Here is a 22,624-nt window from a genome sequence, read left to right as displayed (position 1 = left end):
CAGCACTTCAGGAGGCTGAGGCAGGTGGATCACGAGGTCAGGAGTTTGAGACCAGCCTGGTCAATATGGTGAAACCTATTAAAATTACAGTGGCGAGCACCTGTAATCCTAGCTACTCGGGAGGCTGAGGGAGGAGAATTGCTTGGACCCGGGAGGCGGAGGTTACAATGAGCTGAGATCGCGCCACTGCACTCTAGCCTGGGCGACAGAGCAAGACTCTGTCTCAAAAAAAAAAAAAAAAAAAAATCCAGATTTCCAGCTTCAAGAGGGAGAGGAATTGTGGAAAGGATGGGAAATCATGCAATACGACAACACTAGAACCATATTTCCCCATGGCAACAGTTGGCTGGAGCTCAGTAGCCAGGAAATACGGCTGTCACGTTCATCTACCAGTCTCCCTTTGGTTTATTTCATAAAATTATTCACTAGAATATAAAATCTAGGACTTCAACAGAAAGAGGTTTTGTCTGTTCTGTCAATCACTGTATTTCCAGGGCCTAGAAAAGTCCCTGGCACATAGTGGGCACTTAATCATTTGCTGAAATTAATTGCTGTCTGCCTGGTCCTAAAAGTATGAGTTTCTGACAAGTATTCACAATATGTTTCTGTCCTCCCCTCAAAGACAAAGACTAGTTAATTTAACTTTATATTTAATATAGGGCCTGGCTAGGTATGGTGGCTCATGCCTATAATTCCAGCACTTTGGGAGGCCGAGGCAGGCAGATAACCTGAGGTCAGGAGTTTGAGACCAGCCTGGTCATGGTGAAACCCCATCTCTACTAAAAATACAAAAACTAGCCAGGCATGGTGGTGGATGCCTGTAATTCCAGCTACTCAGTAGGCTGAGGCAGGAGAATAGCTTGAACCCAGAAGGTGGAGGTTGCAGTGAGCTGAGATAGGCCATTGCACTCCAGCTAGGGTGACAAAGTGAGACTGTCTTAAAAAAAAAAAAAAAAAAAAAAAAATATATATATAGGCTTGACACTTAGGAAGTACTTTGTCTACTAAGTGACTAACAGCTATTAATTATCACTTATTGAGTACTTACTATGTGCTAAGCACCAAACTAAAATGCTTTACAGGCATTACCTCATTTAATTCCTGTAACAATCCTATTATCTCTATTTTATTTCATTTTTATTTTTTAAAGACAAAGTCTTGCTCTGTCACCTTGGCTATAGTACAATGGTGAGATCATATAGCTCACTGCAACCTCAAATTCCTAGGCTCAAACAATCCTTTTGCCTCAGCCTCCTACGTAGCTGGGACTACAGGCACATCCCACCACGCTCAACTATTTTTTTTGTAGAGATGGGGGTTTTGCCATGTTGCCCAGACTAGTCAGGAACTCCCTGCCTCAACCGATCCTCCTTCCTGAGCCTCCCAAAGTGCTAGGAATACAAGTGTGCGCTACTGCACCTAACCTATACCTACTTTAAAGATGAGAAAATGAGGCTATGTAGAGTAAGTAACTGGTTGAAAAACTAATAACATGGAATAAATAACTGTAATAGAAAAAAGGGATGTGAAAAGGGCACATCACTGCACTCCAGCCTGGGAGAAAAAGCGAGACCATCTAAAAAAAAAAAAAAAAAAAAAAAAAAAAGAACAAAGTGCTATAGAATTTAGGAGAGTTCATTTCCAAATTGGAAGGCATAAAGTATTTCAGAAAGGTTCATGAAGGAGGCAGCATTTAAATTAGATCTTGAAAAACAGGTGAGATGGCCAGGCACGGTGGCTCACGTTCATAATCCCAGCACTCTGGGAGGCCGAGGCGGGCGGATCACCTGAGGTTGGGAGTTCGAGACCAGCCTGACCAACATGGTGAAACCCCGTCTCTACTAAAAATACAAAAAATTAGCCAGGCGTGGTGGTGCATGCCTGTAATCCCAGTTACTCAGGAGGCTGAGGCAGGAGAATCATTTGAATCAGGAGGTGGAGATTGTGGTGAGCAGAGATCGCACCACTACACTCCAGCATGGGCAACAACAGTGAAACTACATCTCAAATTAAAAAAAAAAAAGAAAAAGAAAATAAAAACAGGTGACATTTTCATAGGAAAGGATGGGTGGCATGGGGAAGAGATTGCTTTAGTTACTTCAGGAATGCTTATGTACAAACAGCCCATATTTTGATTAGAATCATACTGCGTGTCTCTTCCATGTATTAGCTATGAATTTGCCCAAGTTACTGAAACCTCTCCATCCTTTGGTTCTCTCAACTAAAACACGAGAATCTGAGAATTAAGTGAACATATAAAGTACAGGCATACCTCATTTTATTGCGATTCACAGTAAAATGGTGTGTAGTTTGTTTGTTTGCTTGTTAGTTTTTTGAGACAGGGTCTCACTATGTTGCCCAGGCTGGTCTCAAACTGCTGAGCTTAAGAGTTTCGCCTGCCTTAGCCTCCCAAAGTGTTGGGATTACAGGCGTGAGCCACCATACCCGGCCAATGTGTGTTTTTTTAAAAAAACAAATTGAAGGTTTGTGGCAATCCTATGTTAAGCAAGTCTATTGGTGCCATTTTTCCAGCAGCATGTGTTCACTTTGTGTCTGTGCCACAATTTTGGTAATTATCGTAATATTTCAAACTTTTGCTTATTGTTTTATCTGTTATGGTGATCTGTGATCAGTGATATTTGATGCTAGTATTGCAACTGTTTTGGGGTGCCATGAGCCATGGTCATATAAGATGGAGAACTTAATTGATAAATATTGTGTATGTTCTGACTGCTCCACCAACCAGCCATTCCAGTCTCTCTCTCTCCCTATTCCCTGAGATACAACAATATTGAAATGAGGCTAATTAATAACCCTACAATGGCCTCCATCTGTTCAAGTGAAAGGGGCAGTTGCATGTCTCCACATTAAGTCAAAAGCTAGAAATGATTAACCTGAGTGAGGAAGGGATGTCGAAAAGCCAAGATATGCTGAAAGCTACGCCTCTTGCACCAGTTAGCAAAGCTGTGAATGCAAAGGAAAAGTTCTTTTTTTTTTTTTTTTTTTTTTTGAGAAGGAGTTTCCAAGGCTGGAGTACAATGGTGTGATCTCAGCTCACTGCAGCCTCCACCTCCTGGGTTCAAGATATTCTCCTGCCTCAGCCTCCCAAGTAGCCCAAGTAGCTAGAATTACAGGCATGCACCACCACGTCCAGCTAATTTTGTATTTTTAGTAGAGACAGGATTTCTCCATGTTGGTCACGCTGGTCTTGAACTCCCGACCTCAGGTGATCTGCCTGCCTCAGCCTCCCAAAGTGTTGGGATTACAGGTGTGAGCCACTGTACCCAACCAGGAAAAGATCTTGAAGGAAATGAAAAGTACTAGTCCAGTGAACACACAAATGTTTAAAAAAAAAAAGAAAAAAAAAACCGGCTGGGTGCTACTCAGGAGGCTGAGGGAGGAGAATGGCATGAACCCGGGAGGCAGAGCTTACAGTGAGCCAAGATAGGGCCACTGCATTCCAGCCTGGGCAATAGAGCGAAACCCCGTCTCAAAAACAGCCTTATTGCCAATATGGAGAAAGTTTTAGTGGTTTCGACAAAAGATCAAATCAGCCACAATATTCCCTTAAACCAAAGCCTAATCCAGAGCTAGGCTCTAACGATACTGGTTCATAAGGTTTAAGGAGCTGGGCGCCATGGCTTATGCCTATAATCCCAGCACTTTGGGAGGCTGAGACGGGTGGATCACCTGAGGTCAAGAGTTTGAGACCAACCTGCCAACATGGTGACCCCTCTCTCTACTAAAAATACAAAAATTAGCCAGATGTGGTGGCAGGCACCTGTAATTCTGGCTACTTGGGAGGCTGAGGCAGGAGAATCGCTTGAACCTGGGAGGCAGAAGTTGCAGTGAGCTGAGATTGTGGCACTGCACTCCAGCTTGGGCAACAGTGAGACTCCATCTCAAAAAAAAGGGTTTAAGGAAAGAAGCCATCAATGTGGAGGTCAAACTCAGTAACTCATGCTTATAATTCCAGTGGCTTCAGAGGCTGAGGAAGAAGGATCACTTAAGGATAGGACTTGCAGACCAGCCTGGGCAACATGGTGAGACACTGTCTCACAAAAATTAAAAATTGGCTGAGTGTGGTGGCACACACCTGTAGTTCCCAGCTACTTAGAAGGCTGACCTGGCCGGGCGCGGTGGCTCAAGCCTGTAATCCCAGCACTTTGGGAGGCCGAGACGGGCGGCTCATGAGGTCAGGAGATCGAGACCATCCTGGCTAATACGGTGAAACCCCGTCTCTACTAAAAAAATACAAAAAACTAGCCGGGCGAAGTGGCGGGTGCCTGTAGTCCCAGCTACTCGGGAGGCTGAGGCAGGAGAATTGCGCGAACCCGAGAGGAGGAGCTTGCAGTGAGCTGAGATCCGGCCACTGCACTCCAGCCTGGGTGACAGAGCAAGACTCCGTCTCAAAAAAAAAAAAAAAAAAAAGAAGGCTGACCTGGGGGGATCCCTTGAACCCAGGAATTAGAGGTTACAGTGTGCTATTTTGCCACTGCACCCCAGCCTGGGTGACAGAGAAAAACCCTATCTTTAAAAAAAAAAAAAAAAAAAAAAGGCTGGGCGTGGTGGCTCACGCCTGTAATCCCAGCACTTTGGAAGGCCGAGATGGGCGGATCACAAGGTCAGGAGATTGAGACCATACTGGCTAACACGGTGAAACCCCATCTCTACTGAAAATACAAAAAAAAAAAAAATTAGACGGGCGTGGTGGCGGGCACCTGTGGTCCCAGTTACTCGGGAGGCTGAGGCAGGAGAATGGCGTGAACCCAGGCGGCGGAGTTTGTAGTGAGCCAAGGTTGCACCACCGCACTCCACCCTGGGCGACAGAGACAGACTCCGTCTCAAAAAAAAAAAAAAGTAAGGCCAGGCGCAGTGGCTCATGCCTATAATCCCAGCAGTTTGGGAGGCCAAGGTGGGCAGATCACTTGAGGTCAGGAGTTCAAGACCAGCCTGGCCAATATAGTGAAACCCTGTCTCTACTAAAAATACAAAAATTTTCTGGGCATGGTAGTGCATGCCTATAATCCCAGCTACTCAGGAGACTGAGGCATGAGAATTGCTTCAACCCGGGAAACAGAGGTTTCAGTGAGGCGAGATGGTGCCACTGCACTCCAGTCTGGGTGACAGAGTGAGACACTGTCTCAAAAAGTGCAAGGTGAAGCAGCATGTGCTGACGTAGAAGCTACAGCAAGTTATCCAGAAGATCTAGCTAAGATCACTGATGAAGGTGGCTACACTAGCCAACAGGTTTTCAATGTAGAAGAAACTGCTTTCCACTGGAAGAAGATGTCATCTGGGACTTTCATAGCTAGAGAGAAGTCAATGCCTGGCTTCAAAGCTTCAAATGACAGGCTGACTCTCTTGTTATGGGCTAACGTAGCTGGGGCCTTTAAGTTGAAGCTAACGCTCAATTACCATTCTGAAAATCTCAGAAGCTTAAAATCTATGCTGAATTCACTGTGTTTATGCTTTATAAGTGGAACAATAAAGCCTGGATGACAGCACATCTGTTTACAGCCTGATTTACTGAAAAAAAAAAAATATGTGTATATATATATATATATTTTTTTTTTTTGAGACAAGAGTTTTGCTCTTGTTGCCCAGGCTGGAGTGCAGCAGCACGATTTTAGCTCACTGCAACTTCCACCTCCCAGGTTCAAGTGATTCTCTTGCCTCAGCCTCCCGAGTAGCTGGGATTATAGGTGTCCGCCACCACACCAGGCTAATTTTTTGTATTTTTAGTAGAGACAGGGTTTCGCCATGTTGGGTGGGCTGGTCTTGAACTCCTGACCTCAGGTGATCTGCCCACCTTGGCCTCCCAAAGTGCTGGGATTACAGGCACAAGCCACCGCGCCCAGCCGATTTACTGAATATTTTAAGCCCATAGTTGAACCCTATTACTCAGAAAAGGTTTCAAAATATTACTGTTCAATGACCATGCACCTGTTCATCCAAGAGCTCTGATGGAGATATACAATGGGATTAATGTTGTTTTCTTTTCTTTTTTTGAGACGAAGTCTCCGTTTGTGCCCAGGCTAAAGTACAGTGGCATGATCTCAGCTCACTGCAACCTCTGCCTCTCAAGTTTAGGTGATTCTCCTGCCTCAGCCTCCAGAGTTGCTGGGATTACAGACACACATCATCATGCCCAGCTAATTTTTTTGTATTTTTACTAGAGACAAGGTTTCACCATGTTGGCCAAGCTGGTCTCGGATTCCTGACCTCAAGTGTTCTGCCCACCTTGGCCTCCCAAAGTGCTGAGATTACAGATGTGAGCCATCGTGCCAGGCCTAATGTTGTTTTCCCGCCTGTTAACACAACATCCATTCTGTAGCCATACAGAATCCATCCATTCTGTATGAATTAAGGAGTGATTTCCACTTTCAGGTCTTATAAAAACATTTACGATCCATGAGAGGTCAAAATATCATCATAAATAAGAGTTTGGAAGAAGTTGATACCAACTCTCATGGATGACTTTAAGAGGTTCAAGACTTCAATGGAGCAAGTCACTGCAGATGGGGTGGAAACAGCAAGATAACTAGAAGTGAAAATGTGATAATGAGATAACTGAAAATGTGACTGAATTGCTGCAATCTCACGATCAAACTTGAATGGATGAGCAGCTATTCTTAAAGGTGGGCAAACAAAAGTGGTTCCTTGAGATGGAATCTACTCCTTGTGAAAATGCCGTTAACCCTGTTGGGCAAGGCTAGGCAAGGTGGCTCACACCTGTAATCCCAACACTTTGGGAGGCCAAGGCGGGAAGATCACTTGAGCCCAGTTCAAGACCAGCCTAGGCAACACTCTTTAAAAACAATTTTAGGCCGGGCGCGGTGGCTCAAGCCTGTAATCTCAGCACTTTGGGAGGCCGAGACGGGCGGATCACGAGGTCAGGAGATCGAGACCAACCTGGCTAACATGGTGAAACCCCGTCTCAACTAAAAAAAAAATACAAAAAATTAGCTGGGCGTGGTGGCGGCGCCTGTAGTCCCAGCTACTCGGGAGGCTGAGGCAGGAGAATGGCGTAGACCCGGGAGGCGGAGCTTGCAGTGAGCCGAGATCGCGCCCCTGCACTCCAGCCTGGGCGACAGAGCGAGACTCCGTCTCAAAAAATAAAATAAAATAAAAATAAAAATAAACAATTTTAAAAATTAGCCGGGCATGGTGGTGCATGCCTATAGTCCCAACTACTCAGGAGGCTGAGGTAGGAAGATTGCTTGAGCCTGGGAATTCAAGGCTGTAGTGTGCTGTTGATTGCACCACTGCATTCCAGCCTGCGTGACAGAGTGAGACCCTGTCTTAATAAATAAAAAAATAAACATATATACATACATATATTCATACATGAAATGATGACAAAGGATTTTGGGGGTTTTCTTGAGACAAGGTCTTGCTCTGTCGCCCAGGCTGGTGTGCAATGGCACAATCATGGCTCACTGAAACCTCAACCTCCCAGGTTCAAGTGATTCTCCCACTTCAGCTTCCTGAGTAGCTGGGACTACAGTCACGCACCACCACACCCAGCTAATTTTTTAAATGTTTTGTAGAGATGGGGTCTCACTATGTTGCCCAGGCTGGTCTGAAACTCTTGAGCTCAAGCAATCCTCCCACCTCATCCTCTCAAAGTGCTGGGATTATAGGCGTGAGCCACCAAGACCAGAAGACTTAGAACATTACATAAACTTAGTTAATAAAGTAGTGACAGGGTTTGAAATTTTGAAAGGTCTACTGTGGAGAAAAATGTTATTAAACAACATCACGTTACAGAGAAATCTGTCGTGAAAGGAAGAATCAATTGATGCAGCAAATTTCATAGGTTGTCTTATTTTAAGAAATTGCCACAGCCACCCCAGACAATTACCACCCTGATCAGTCAGCAGCCATCAATATCAGGACCCTCCACCAGCAAAGATTACAACTCACCGAATAGCAATTTTTCACAGTAAGTATTTCTAAATTAAGATACGTACTTTTGGCCAGGCACTGTGGCTCATGCCTGTAATCCCAGCACTTTGGGAGGCTGAGGCGGGCAGATCACGAGGTCAGGAGTTTGAGACCAGCCTGGCCAACATGGTAAAACCCCATCTCTACTAAAAACACAAAAATTAGCTGGGTGTGGTGATGGGCGCCTGTAATCCCAGCTACTCAGGAGGATGAGGCAGGAGAATCGTTTGAACCCAGGAACTGGAGGTTGCAGTAAGCTGAGATCATGCCACTGCACTCTAGCCTGGGTGACAGGACGAGCCTCTGTCTCAAAAAATAAATAAATAAATAAATAAATAAATAAAACAGGTACTTTCACTATACATATTATTGTACACTTAAGAGACTACAGTATAGTATAAACATAACTTTTATATGCATTGGAAAATAGAAAAATTGGTGTGACCTGCTTTATTATATTTGCTTTATTGCAGGGGTCTGGAACCAAACTTGCCTTAGCTCTGAAGTATGCCTCTACTTAGAAGAGTACCTAGCACATAGCAAGTTCTATACAAGTGTTGGGTATTCTTATTACAGCTTTCCCATCTCTGTCTTTTAGGGAGTGCAGTGGCACCATCTCAGCTCACTGTAAGCTCCGCCTCCCAGGCTCACGCCATTCTCCCGCCTCAGCCTCCCGAGGAGCTGGGACTACAGGCACCCACCACCATGCCCGGGTAATTTTTTTGTATTTTTAGTAGAGACAGGGTTTCACCATGTTAGCCAGGATGGTCTTGATCTCCTGACCTTGTGATCCGCCCGCCTCGGCCTCCCAAAGTGCTGGGATTACCATCTGTCTTTTTTTGTGGCTCTCACATTTTGGTGCAACCTGGGTTAAAACACAAACTGTCAAAAAAAAATTAAATAAAAGCTGGCAAGTCTCTTTTAAATAAGGAAGGCTTCTCCAGAAGTTCCCCAGGCTTCCCTTTCCATCTAATTAGTGAGAACTGTATCATATGCCCATGCCTAAATCAATCACTGTCTAGGGAGCTAGAGTTACAATGATCGGTTTAGAGTTTATATCAATACCCACCCCCTGGGGTAAGGAAGGGTGGCCAAATTCCCAGTTAGCAAAGTAGTAGTAATGGTGATAAGACAAATAATGTCTGCAAGACTCATGAGGTTGTAGTCTCTGCTAGAGAGAGTCACAGTAAAGCCATCTCCAGAGCTACGAATATCACCCCTACAGGGCACCTAGTGGCAGGGAAATCACTACAAAAGTCTGTTAAGGGTAATGACATTTGGCACAGCAGAAATAGTGTAGGATATACAACTGAGCTAGTGGAGAGTACACGTAAGAGGCAGTGAAACACAGCAGGTTCCGTATTTGTGGGCATGTGAAGGCAGGCTGTTAAGAGTCTCTAGTGCCCAAAGGATCCAGATTACCAGCCTTGGACTAGTCACCTAATCTTCTCAAAGCCTCAGTTTATAATTGTAAATGGAGATAACCCAAGATACCTTAGATTAGATGTTAGGATTAAATGAATGCATTAGTTTGATCTACATGGGGTATAGATAAAACAAAAAGCTGACATTCATAAAGACAAGCTACGATGAGGGACAGATACCTGAGATGGAGCTGGAAAGGGGAAGTTACCTGACTCTAGGCTAAAAATCCCCTTCAAGACCTTGGTCAGGTTTTGTTGCTTCACTGAAGACTTTCATGTTGAACTGTACCAGAATAGGACTAACTTTATTTCTTAACTCCTTAAGTCTTCTTATAGATTTATGTGCTGCAAAATGGGTAAGAATCTTACTTCTGGCTTTGTGGCTTATTGGCTGTGTTATCTTCTCTGAGGCAGCTTCCCAATCTATAAAACTGAGTAGGCCGGACGCGGTGGCTCAAGCCTGTAATCCCAGCACTTTGGGAGGCCGAGAGGGGCGGATCACGAGGTCAGGAGATCGAGACCATCCTGGCTAACACGGTGAAACCCCGTCTCTACTAAAAAATACAAAAAACTAGCCGGGCGAGGTGGCGGCGCCTGTAGTCCCAACTACTCGAGAGGCTGAAGCAGGAGAATGGCGTAAACCCGGGAGGCGGAGCTTGCAGTGAGCTGAGATCCGGCCACTGCACTCCAGCCTGGGCGACAGAGCGAGACTCCGTCTCAAAACAAACAAACAAACAAAAAACCAAAAAACTGAGTAAATCTCTACTTATTTCACTGAGCTTATTAAACAATAGTTCCTTCCCTTTGAGGCAATAGTGTTTCTGAAACTGAAGACCAATACAAAGTTTATAACATAAAGTTTATAACATAAAACCCCCTAAATTTTTTTCACTGATAGATGAAGATCCAGCTACTAAGAAAGGCCTATCAGTCTTATTACTCAATAGAGAAACCTGGAAACCAGAGTGCTTAAGGGAAAGGAACATTATTGAAAGTGGAAAAGAATCTGTTCTCGGCCGGGTGCGGTGGCTCAAGCCTGTAATCCCAGCACTTTGGGAGGCCGAGACGGGCGGATCACAAGGTCAGGAGATCGAGACCATCCTGGCTAACACGGTGAAACCCCCGTCTCTACTAAAAAAATACAAAAAAAAAAAAACTAGCTAGGCATGGTGGCGGGCGTCTGTAGTCCCAGCTACTCAGGAGGCTGAGGCAGGAGAATGGCGTAAACCTGGGAGGCGGAGCTTGCAGTGAGCTGAGGTCCGGCCACTGCACTCCAGCCCGGGCAATAGAGCGAGACTCCGCCTCAAAAAAAAAAGGAATCTGTTCTGATATTCATAGAGCCCTTACTAGGCTCCAAACACTGTTATCTGTTGTTTGTTTATTTGTTTTTGAGAGGGAGTCCAGCAACCTACACCGGACTCACTGCAACCTACGCCTCCCGGGTTCAAGGAATTCTCCCGTCTCAGCCTCCCAAATAACTAGGACTATAGGAGCACGACACCATGCCTGGCTAATTTTTGTATTTTTAGTAGAGACAGGGTTTCACCATATTGGTCAGGTTAGTTTCCTACTCCTGACTTCAGGTGATCCACCCGCCTCGGCCTGTGGGATTATAGGCGTGAGCCACCTCGCCCAGCCCAAATGCTGTTATCTTATTTAGTCCCCAAATACGTTGATAACACAGCCCCACCCCTTCTTTCTAAAGGTGAGAAAAGGAAGGCTCACAAAAAGAAGAAAAACAACATTATTGTGGACTGTGCTAGATGCTTTCCATGTATGTTGTTGTGTCTGACATTTAAGTGATTCTTAAATACCTTTAAGTGATTCTTCCAATACCAGATCTGATTCTAAAGTCATTGCCTTGAAGCTCAAGTGAATAATTTCCACTTCCTTAGAATCACGGATCTTAAAAAATTCAATTCCAGGCCAGGCGCGGTAGTTCATGCCTGTAATCCCAGCATTTTGGGAGGCCGACACGGGCGGATCACCTGAGGTCAAGAGTTCGAGACCAGCTTGGCCAACATGGTGAAACCCTGTCTCTACTAAAAACACAAAAATTAACTGGGCGTGCTGGCAGGCACTTGTAATCTCAGCTACTCGGGAGGCAGAGGTTGCAGTGAGCCGAGATTGGGCCACTGCAGTCCAGCATGGGAGACAAGAGTGAAATTCCTTCTCAGAAAAAAAAAAAAAAGATTTCAAAGTGGCCGGGCGTGTGGCTCACGCTTGTAATCTCAGCGCTTTGGAAGGCCGAGGCGGGCGGATCACGAGGTCAGGAGATCAAGACCATCCTGGCTAACACGGTGAAACCCCATCTCTACTAAAAATACAAAAAAATTAGCCAGGCGTGGTGGCAAGCACCTGTAGTCCAGGTTCTCGGGAGGCTGAGGCAGGAGAATGGCATGAACCCGGGAAGGTGGAGGTTGCAGAGAGCCGAGATCAAGCCAATGCCTGGGTGACAGAGCGAGACTCCGTCTCAAAAAAATAACAATAAATAAATAAAAAGATTTCAAAGTGGGCCCACATGCAAAAACAAAAAACAAACAAAAACAAAACAAAACAAAAACCCCAAAGACATTTACAACTTTGCCTAGGGTTAAAAGTTTTTTCCCCCTTTCTCCCAGTCCAACCACTAGAGGGCCAGGTCATTTAAAAAAAAAAAAAAAAAGGCCGGGCGCGGGCGCAGTGGCTCACACCTGTAATCCCAGCACTTTGGGAGGCCGAGGAGGACCGATCACTTGAGGTCAGAGGTTCGAGACCAGCCTGGCCAACACGGCGAAACTCTGCCTCTACCAAAAAAACCCACAAAAATTAGCCGGGCGTGGTGGTGGGTGCCTGTAATCCCGGCTACTCGGGAGGTTGAGGCAGGAGAATCGCTTGAACCCGGGAGGCAGGAGGTTGCAGTGAGCCGAGATCGCGCCACTGCACTCCAGCCTGGGCGACAGAGCAAGACTCTATCAACAACAACAAACAGCAGTTACAAACTAGGTTTGGGAGTGTTCACCCTTGCTTAGCCACTGTATATGACCTTGGCTAAGTTACTTTACCTCTCTAAAGCTCAGCTTCCACATCTGTAAAATAGCAACAATGGTAGCATCTATTTCCTTAGGTTGTACAAATTAAGCAAAACAAGACATGTAAAGCAATCAGAACAATGCCCGCACGTAAAAAGAGCTTAGCAAATTTCAGTTTTTACTGCTGTAGAGGAATTACCACTGTTGGTTGTCTCTAAATCCAAAGACTTCGCCATGGTATTCTCTCTGAACAGAGGCCTTGCCAGCCGAAGTGCCCTCAGAAAGATCAACAGGTCGCTCCTTTTCTCCTTACCAGGGCCAGCCCAGAACCTAAAGTCCCCAACCTAAAGATGGCCAAGAGGACTTGGCCTTTGGTGTTCTACCATCACAAGGGATGCCACTATGAGCCCAACCGAACCACACTATTTCCTCCTTGATTCCGTTCTCCCGGCCTTCAGCGGTGCAAGCTGCCCTCGGCCTGGCTGCCCATGCTTACCGGCCTGGTGCTGGATCGCCTGGCGTCCCCTCACCAGAGGACTCCACCCCGCTACGTAGGTAGGACTTCCCTGAGTTCAGGGGAGCCATTGAATCCAGTCAAGACGCGCGTCGGCCAAACACAAGCCAGGAGAAAGCTACCTTAGCGCCGCCCAGGCCTGCCGCCGGGAGCCCGTCCCCCAGCCCCAGTCTGGGCGCAGGGCAGAGAGTAGGCCCCTTTCTATCTCCCAGGAACACGTGGGCTCCTGTCCGAGGCCACCATGTGGGGGGCTCCAGGCGTGCCAAGGTGTCCCCGGAACCAGCATCAAAAGACTGCTCCTAGCGCGGGCCCTAGCTCGGCCCAAAACTGGCAAGAGGAGCACTCCCGGCCTGACTTTTCCACTCAGACCTAGCTAGAGGGGATGCAGACATCTTCCGCAGACCGGAGACAGGCTCTCGCCAAATCCCAGGCCCCGACACTCCCTGAGCCCAAGAACCCTACTGCCTGGTTTCCTCACTCACCCATCGCGGCTCCGCTCGCTCACTTGGCGGCGGCGGCGGCAGCGACGGCAGCTTCAGCGGCAGCTTTCAGTAGACAATATGGCAGACCTGAAGGACGGCAGCTCGAAAGGGACAAACCACTTACTCCAGGACGAAACGCGTTATTGGCCCAACCGCCTATCATTACACCGAAAGTGCGCACTTAAAGAGACCGCAGCCACTAAAGGTGGGGAGTGGAAATGAAATACGAAAGGAGTGGCTGGGAGGAGACTGGGAGGGATACCTACGAAAGTTAAGTGTGTCTAGGAGTTCCCAGTTGTTTCTGCTACTATTTCTTTTTTTTTTAATCGTGAAATTTCTTTCCCCTGAACTTTTTCCTCCCGGAAGCTTATCCCCCCCCCCTTTTTTTTTTGACACGAAGTCTCGCTTTTGTCCCCCAGGCTGGAGTGCCATGGCGCGATCTCGGCTCACTGCAAACTCTGCCTCCCGGGTTCAAGCGATTCTCCTGCCTCGGCCCCCGAGTAGCTGGGATTACAGGTGCCTGCCACCACGCCTGGCTAATTTTTGTATTTTTACTAGAGATGGGGGTTTCACCATGTTGGCCAGGCTGGTCTCGAACTCCCGACCTCAGGTGATCCCGCCCCCCCCCCACCCCCACTCCACCCCCACCCCCACCCCCCCCCCCCCCCCCCCCCCACCCCACAAAGTGCTGGGATTACAGGCTTGAGCCACCGTGCCCGGCCAGTTTATCCCTTCTTTTCATAGTTAAAACCAAACGGCTGGGCGCTGTGGCTCACACCTGTAATCCCAGCACTTTAGGAGGCTGAAGCGGGCGGATCACCTGAGGTCAGGAGTTCGAGACCAGCCTGCCCAACAAGGTCTCTATTAAAAATACAAAACTTAGCGGGGCATGGTGGTGCGTGCCTGTAATCCCAGCTACTCGGGAGGCTGAGGCAGGAGAATTGCTTTAACCCGGGAGGCAGAGGTTGCAGTGAACCGAGATTGGGCCACCGCATTACAGATCTGGGCAACAAGAGCAAAACTCCATCTCTAAAAACAAAAACAACAGTCATAGACACTGGGCTGAATATGAATAACGAATCATCTAGAGAGGGGAAGTGCCTTGCTCAATGAGGCTATGGAGAAAAGGAAATGAAGAGGTAAGGCTAAACTCAGGTTTTCTGATTAGGCCTACACAGGTAGCCCTAGTTGAGGTTGCAATCTTATTGGGAGATGAGAAATAGAAAAATAGGGCTAGGTGTGGCGGTTCATGCTTGTCTGTAATCCTAACATTTTGGGAGGCTGAGGTCAAAGGATCACTTGAGGCTAGGAGCTCAAGACCAGACTGGGCAACACAGTGAGACCCCATCTCCACAAAAAATAAATTAAAAGAAAAAAATTAGAGGGGGATGGTAATGCGCACTTGTACTCGGAAGACTGAGGCAAGAGGATCACTTGAGCCCAGGAGGTCAAGGCTGCACTGCCATGACTGTGCCACTATACTCCAGGTTGGGTGATAGAGTGAGACTCTGTCTCTGAAAAAACAAAACAAAACAAAAACAAAAACAGAGAGAGAGAGAGAAAGAAAGAAAGAAATAGGCTGGACGTGGTGGCTCATTCCTGCAATCCCAGCATTTTAGGAGGCTGAGGCGGGCAGATTGCTTCAGCCCAGGAGTTCGAGACCAGCCTGGGCAACATAGCAAGACCCTTGTCTCTTAAAAAAAAAAGAAGAAGAAAAGAAAACAAAAACAATGAGACTTATGCAGTATAGTTGACAGAGTGATTTCATAATCATTATTTCATTTATCCTCACAGCAAGCTCCTTGAGGGCAGGGGTGGGTTCTGTATTGTTTACCACCGTATCTCCAGCACCCAGCACAGAATCTGGCACATTGTGTGTGCTCCATAAATAACTGTTGAATGAATAAACAAAGGAATGAACAGAAAATTGAGTTACACAGAGCAAGGGATATGATCTCCCCTTTTAGAGATGAGGAAATTGAGGCTCTTATTGTTCATATGCCTTTTGAATCATGGGACATATGGCTAGTACATATCAGGCCTTTCTTTTTCTATGACATGCCAGCCCTCCTGTCCCCCACCTCGACACACAGAGCCAGGCTATATCTTCAAGACATAGAGGGATCTATCTTCTGGACGCAGAATGAGGGCCTGTCACAACAAATTGCCAACTTTAGTTGTGTGCCTGGCCCATTTTCTTGCGGGAAAGAAATCAAAAGGAAAACTCTAGGATGAAGTTCAGGAAGGGGCACACTATATTTCCCTTCCTACTGCCCCTGCTTACAGTGAGACCTCATCACTTTGCCCTGTTCTATATTGCCTGCCTCCTCTCTGGCCTCCTGCCTCCAGACTCTCCGGCTCCCACCCACTATCTCCTGAAAAGCAGAGACCTGTAATCCCAGCTACTGGGAAGGCTGAGGTGGGAGAATTGCTTGAGCCCAGGAGTTGAAGACCAGCCTGGGCAACATGGAGAAACGCTGTCTCATTAAAAAAAAAAAAAAAAAAAAAAAAAAAGGCCGGGCGCGGTGGCTCAAGCCTGTAATCCCAGCACTTTGGGAGGCTGAGACGGGCGGATCACAAGGTCAGGAGACCGAGACCAGCCTGGCTAACATGGTGAAACCCCGTCTCTACTAAAAAAATATAAAAAACTAGCCGGGTGAGGTGGCGGGTGCCTGTAGTCCCAGCTACTCAGGAGGCTGAGGCAGGAGAATGTTGTAAACCTGGGAGGCGGAGCTTGCAGTGAGCTGAGATGCGGCCACTGCACTCCAGCCTGGGCGACAGAGCGAGACTCCGTCTCAAAAAAAAAAAAAAAAAAGGAAAAAAAAGCAGAAACCTTACAGTGTAACTCTTCTGCTTAGCAACTTCCTACTGCCTGCCCTTAGGTAATGCCCATTTTAATCTGGCACACAGACTGGTCCTTACCTGCTACTGGGGCTACTCCCCACCATGCAACGCAGGCTCCAACCATATTTGGAGAACCACTTTTCTTCAAATACGCTCCTATCTTCTGATGTGCCTTTGCATATGCTGTTCCCTCTGCTTAGAATGCAGTGCCCTCCCTTCCCCACTTAGCCGTGAGAACTACTCACTTTTTTTCTTTTTTTTTTTGAGACAAGAGTTTTGCTCTTGTTGTCCAGGCTGGAGTACAATGGCATGATCTTGGCTCACTGCAACCTTCGCCTCCCGGGTTCAAGCGACTCTCCTGCCTTAACCTCCTGACTAGCTGGAATTACAGGCATGCACCACCACACCCGGCTAATTTATTGTTATTGTTGTTGTTTCTTTTTGAGACAGAGTCTAGCTCTGTCACCCAGGCTGGAGTAAAGTGGCACAATCTCAGCTCACTACAACCTCTGCCTCCTGGGTTCAAGCGATTCTCCTGCCTCAGTCTCCCGAGTAGCTGGGATTACAGGTGCCTGCCACCATACCCAGCTGATTTTTGTATTTTTAGTAGAGACGGGGTTTCACTGTGTTGGCCAAGCTGGTCTCGAACTCCTGACCTCGTGATCCACCCGCCTCAGCCTCCCAAAGTGCTGGGATTACAAGCGTGAGCCACTACGCCCAGCCTAATTTTTGTGTTTTTAGTAGAGACGGGGTTTTGCCATGTTGACCAGACTGGTGTTGAACTCCTGACCTCAGGTGATCCACCCACCTCAGCCTCCCAAAGTGCTGGGATTACAGGTGTGAGCCACCGCGTCTGACTCGGAGAACTACTCACTTTCAAGACCCAACTCAGCTATCAGCTCTTTGGGGAAGCCTGTCTTTCCAGATAGGGTACCTGTCCTCTCTGCTACTACAGGAAGAAATGGACACTAGTTTTCCTTAGCATTTCACACCCAAATTTGCTCATAATGTGTGTCCATTTCTTCTTGTTGTCTTTGGAAGGGACAGTATCTTCCTTATCTTTGTAACCATTCCAGTGTTCAGCACAGTGTCCACCTCAATAGAGGCACCAAAAATATTTGTTGAGGTGTGTGTCTCTCATATACCACTGTGAGCTTGTCTGCATACCTTATGGCCAAGAAGGGCTCAGGGAACATGGGCTGAATAGATGAGAATGGCTGAGTGTCCATGTGTCCTCTCCTTTCAGCCTAAACCCTCTATCCTATGCCCATAGGAGGCAGTGACCTTACAAGCAGCTGTTTCTACTCTAGCATGTGACCCTGCTCATACACCTTTGCTAGCCTAGGACTACTGGTCATCCCTGATCCAGCCTCTGTTGACCTTTCCCACTCCACTTTTTTTTTTTTTTTTTTTTTTTTTTTTTTTTTTAACTCTTCCTGCTCTAAGATCTGCATTTTGTTTACCTTCCCCGAAACACACCAGGATGCTCCAATCTGTGTGCTACTGCATGTGCACTATTACATTTGCCTGCTTCTCTAACTGAAACACCCTTTTCCTCTCTTGTCCACCTAGGAAGTGGCTAATACAATTCAGACTATCCCCTCCTCCAAGAAGCCCAGAGAAAATTAAACATTCTCTCCCCTCTGCTCTGCTGTACCTTGTAACTGTTGGGCTCATCCCAGTGTAGTATTACTTGCTTGTTCGTGTCTTGGCATCCTCACCATCTAGCATAATACCCAGTAAGGAGGGTCTCAGTGACTACACGCTGAGAGAATCAAGACGTCACCTTCTGCCAGGATAGTAGTGTTATCTTTCAGAGGTTTTTTATTTTTGAGATGGAGTTTCGCTCTTGTTGCCCAGGCTGGATCTTGGCTCTATCTTGGCACTGCATGATTGCAGTGGCACGATCTTGGCTCACTGCAACCTCTGCCTCCAGAGTTTAAGCAATTCTTCTGCCTCAGCCTCCTGAGTAGCTGGGATTATAGGCATGCACCACCCACCATGCCTGGCTAATTTTGTATTTTTAGTAGAGACAGGGTTTCTCCATGTTGGTCAGGCTGGTCTCAAAATGGTGACCTCAGGTGATCCACCTGCCTCGGCCTCCCAAAGTGCTCGGATTACAGGTGTGAGCCATGGTGCCCGGCCTTATTTTTATTCTTTTTTAAGACGGAGTCTTGCTCTGTCACCCAGGCTGGAGTGCAATGGTGAGATCTCAGTTCACTGCAACCTCTGCCTCCAGGTTCCAGCAATTCTCGTGCCTCAGCCTTCCAAGTAGCTGGGACTACAGACATGCGCCACTACGCCTGGCTTTTTTTTTTTTTTTTTTTTTTTGAGACTGAGTCTCACTCTGTCGCCCAGGCTGGAGTGCAGTGGCATGATCCTGACTCACTGCAAGCTCTGCCTCCCGGGTTCACACCATTCTCCTGCCTCAGCCTCCTGAGTAGCTGGGACTATAGGCGCCCACCACCGCGCCCGGCTAATCTTTTTGTATTTTTTAGTAGAGATGGGGTTTCACCGTGGTCTTGATCTCCTGATCTCATGATCCACCTGCCTTGGCCTCCCAAAGTGCTAGGATTACAGGCGTGAGCCACTGCACCCGGCTGCGCCTGGCTAATTTTTGTATTTTTAGTAGAGACGTGGTTTTACCGTCTTGGCCAGGCTAGTCTCAGACTCCTGATTTCCAGTGATCCACCCACCTCAGCCTCCCGAAGTGCTGGGATTACAGGCTTGAGCCACTGTGCCAGGCCTTTCAGAGGTTTTATGTCCAGCTTTACCACTTCCTAGCTGTGTGACTATGGGCAAGTCACTATAACTCCCTGAGCTCCAGTTTTTCATCCACTGGAGTGACAGTACTTTATTCCCAGGGTTGTCATAAAAGTTAAATTAAGGCAAGGCCTGAAATACACACAGAGCAGCATCTGGTACACAGTGAGCATTCAGTTCGCAGTAGCTATCACTGCTACCATGGCCTCCAGTGCCTCCTCATCTCCTCTCTCCTGAAGAAGGCAGTACCCACAGAGGCTTCAGAAGCCACATGTGGGGACTTTCTAAACCAGAATCTCACACCTCTGCAATACGTCTCACACACCCGAAGGGAAAGAACCACAGGACACAGGCTTGTTGGGAGTATAAAAATAGGACTTTTTTCCTTATCACATCAATTATCAAAGAAACAGTACGTAACAAAAATACAAAGCTCTGGTGGATTTTTTTGTCTTTTTTTTTCCCCCCTCCCGCTCCTACCCAACAGCCCCTTGCCAGGGAGCCCCTGGCTGAAGCCTGGACGCTGTCCTTGAGGTCCCCCCAGAGCTCAGGAGAAACGGTGGTCCAGGTCTCTCTGGGGGCTAGCAGAGTATGAGTAGGCCTTGCCCAATACCAAGCGGTCCCGGAGCAGCTTGAAGAAGGCATAGTAGTTGCTGAAGAGGATGAGGGCCAGCGAGATGGTCTGGTGCCACTTTTCAGAGGACATTAGGGAGTACAGCTGGTAGACAATGACAGCACCCTCCAGCAGCAGGAGGATGTTAAGGATCCGCAGGGGTTTGCTGAAAAAGAACTGCAACCGGAAGGGGGTGGGCATGGCTAAAAGGTGTGCTCCAGAAACCTTCCTCCTGGATAGGGGTTCTGGGTGGGCCAGTGAAGGGGACAGGCTCTTGGGGCCCTATGCAGACATGGGTGGGGTGGAAGACTTTCTGGGGTTGGATGTGGACTTTGCCACCTCATCTGCCTCTGCTTGTGGTATTCCTCCTGATAGGACTGCTGCTTCCCACGTAAGTCATCTAAGATCCTGTTCAACTTCTACCTCCCCTAGGAAGTCTTTCTTGACAGGTTCTGCTTGCTCTCTCAAACTCTTTTTGTGGTCTAAAGTAAACACCTTAAAAAAAATTTTTTTTTTTTGACCAGACGCAGTGGCTCACAGCACTTTGGGAGGCCGAGGCAGGCGGATCACGAGGTCAGGAGATCAAGATCATCCTAACACGGTGAAACCCCGTCTCTATTAAAAATACAAAAAATGGCCGGGCGCGGTGGCTCAAGCCTGTAATCCCAGCACTTTGGGAGGCCGAGGCGGGTGGATCACGAGGTCAGGAGATCGAGACTATCCTGGCTAACATGGTGAAACCCCGTCTCTACTAAAAATACAAAAAACTAGCCGGGCGTGGTGGCGGGCGCCTGTAGTCTCAGCTACTTGGGAGGCTGAGGCGGGAGAATGGCGTGAACCCGGGAGGCGTAGCTTGCAGTGAGCCGAGATCACGCCACTGCACTCCAGCCTGGGAGACACAGCGAGACTCCGTCTCAAAAAAAAAAAAAAAAAAAAAAAAAAAAAAAAAAAATTAGCCAGGCGTGGTGGCGGGTGCTTGTAGTACCAGCTACTCAGGAGGCTGAGGCAGGAGAATGGCGTAAACCCAGGAGGCGGAGCTTGCAGTGAGCTGAGATAGAGCCACTGCACTCCAGCCTGGGCGACAGAGCAAGACTCCGTCTCAAAAAATAAAAAATAAAATCAATCAATTTATCTATCTATCTATCTATCTATCTATCGATAGATTTTTTAAATTTAAAAAAATTTTTTTTTAATTTTAATTTTTGAAAATTTTTTCTCCCTCATCCACTGACCCTCAATAACATCAACAGCTTTTAATGTCATCTCCTGGCTATTGTTGGGCCTGAACAAATTAGAATCCTATGACACAGGCATGGAAAGTTATTACAGACTCTACAGCCTGAATTACCTACTACTTCATAGGTAGCATCCCTAGCTAGGCTGGAAGCTGCCAAGGGACATGGCAACAGCTCACTCTCAACAGCAAGATAGAACGCAGGGACTAAAAAAAAATTTCTTATCAGTTCAAAAAAGTGCACAGTGTCTAGGGATTTTGATTCCACAGGGGCCAAGGTACCTAAATCTCAAGAGCTGATTACAGGACAGGAGAAGTGGCAGGAAATGGGAGGCCAAGAGACCAGGATGTCAGGCTCAGCTCTGCACTTAACAGGCTGCAATACTTTGGGCAAGTCCTTTTCCTCCCTGGGGCTTGGATTTCTCAACTGTGAAATGAACACATCAGCCTAGGTCAGTGATTTCTCACGCTGTGTCCTTTGAGCCCCAGGTTTCAAGGGGATCCTTTAGGAGTTACAGGAGGGGTGAGCAGGAAGTGAAGGGGGTTCTAACTCCTCCAAACAGAGCAGCGCCAGGAGGTCCCATATATTGGATTTTGGCCTCTGATTGTGTTTAAAAAGAAGGGGTGGGGGGGCGGATTTCATAGTGAAATTAAAAAAAAAAAAGAGATCACTATTTTAGATAATTTTGGGCAGTCCTTTCCATAGCTAAGTCATGAGTCATTACCATTACATCTCAAGTTTCGCAACAAGGCAGCCTTTAACAAGTTAAACTCTCAGGCCGGGCGCGGTGGCTCAAGCCTGTAATCCCAGCACTTTGGGAGGCCGAGACGGGCGGATCACGAGGTCAGGAGATCGAGACCATCCTGGCTAACACAGTGAAACCCCGTCTCTACTAAAACATACAAAAAACTAGCCTGGCGAGGTGGCGGGCGCCTGTAGCCCCAGCTACGCGGGAGGCTGAGCCAGGAGAATGGCGTGAACCTGGGAGGCGGAGCTTGCAGTGAGCTGAGATCCGGCCACTGCACTCTAGCCTGGGTGACAAAGCAAGACTCCGTCTCAAAAAAAAAAAAAACAAAAACAAAAACAAAAACAAACAAACAAACAAACAAAAAAAAACAAGTTAAACTCTCTAAGCTGATTTCAGTATCTAAAAACAGAGATAACCCTAGCATATCTTTCACATACAAGGTTCAGGGGAAGGCTGACTAGGAAGGTGCATGGAGAGTGCTTAAGGACATGCCTGGCACACAGTAACAAATACAGACAGTATTGTCTTTCACTGCCAAGAGCCCCTTCTTTTACTATCATCTTCTCTCCCTCTGTCCAATGTCCTGAAAGATCTACAACCAAATGAGCTGCAGTTATTTACTTATTTTATTTTATTTTTCTGAGAATGAGTCTTGCTCTGTTGCCTGGGCTGGAGTGCAGTGGCGTGATCTCGGCTCACTACAACCTCTGTCTCCCGAGTTCAAGTGATTCTCCCTCCTTAGCCTCCTGAGTAGCTGGGATTACGGGCGCCCGCCACCATGCCTGGCTAATTTTTGTATTTTTAGTGGAGACGAGGTTTCATCATGTTGACCAGGCTGGTCTGGTCTTGAACTCCTGACCTCAGGTAATCCATCCGCCTTGGTCTCCTAAAGTGCTGGGATTACAGGCGTAAGTCACCATGCCCAGCCGAGCTGCAGTTATTAAGTGACAATTTGTACGGCTATCCTTGTGCTACATGTGTGCACTGTCTTCCTTTGGATTGGGGAAATACTGAAAATAGCTTTCTCTTGCAATGACATC

At 47.1% G+C, this 22,624-nt stretch overlaps 2 protein-coding genes across 5 annotated transcripts in view; both read right to left on the bottom strand.

Moving 5' to 3' along the window:
* Positions 1 to 13,489, bottom strand: part of KPNA6 (karyopherin subunit alpha 6) — a 64,128-nt gene extending 50,639 nt beyond the window's left edge. The window contains exon 1 of one of the 2 annotated variants that reach the window (XM_050795151.1): positions 13,382 to 13,489. In XM_050795151.1, coding sequence (XP_050651108.1) covers positions 13,382 to 13,385 — 4 coding nt within the window. In that variant the 5' untranslated portion in view covers positions 13,386 to 13,489. The remainder of the gene's footprint in view (positions 1 to 13,381) is intronic. The other variant, XM_050795153.1, reaches the window with a different exon arrangement.
* A 5,856-nt stretch (positions 13,490 to 19,345) lies between these two features.
* TMEM39B (transmembrane protein 39B) overlaps positions 19,346 to 22,624 on the bottom strand; it is a 112,185-nt gene continuing 108,906 nt past the window's right edge. For all 3 annotated transcript variants that reach the window (XM_050795190.1, XM_050795172.1, XM_050795180.1), the window contains one exon: positions 19,346 to 19,778. In XM_050795190.1, the coding sequence (XP_050651147.1) occupies positions 19,536 to 19,778 (243 nt within the window). In that variant the 3' untranslated portion in view covers positions 19,346 to 19,535. The remainder of the gene's footprint in view (positions 19,779 to 22,624) is intronic.

The sequence above is a fragment of the Macaca thibetana genome, chromosome 1 (genome assembly GCF_024542745.1).
Source record: "Macaca thibetana thibetana isolate TM-01 chromosome 1, ASM2454274v1, whole genome shotgun sequence".
Lineage (NCBI taxonomy): Eukaryota > Metazoa > Chordata > Mammalia > Primates > Cercopithecidae > Macaca > Macaca thibetana.
The sequence above is the reverse complement of the archived record's forward strand: the minus strand, read 5'-3'. Positions and strand labels throughout refer to the sequence as shown.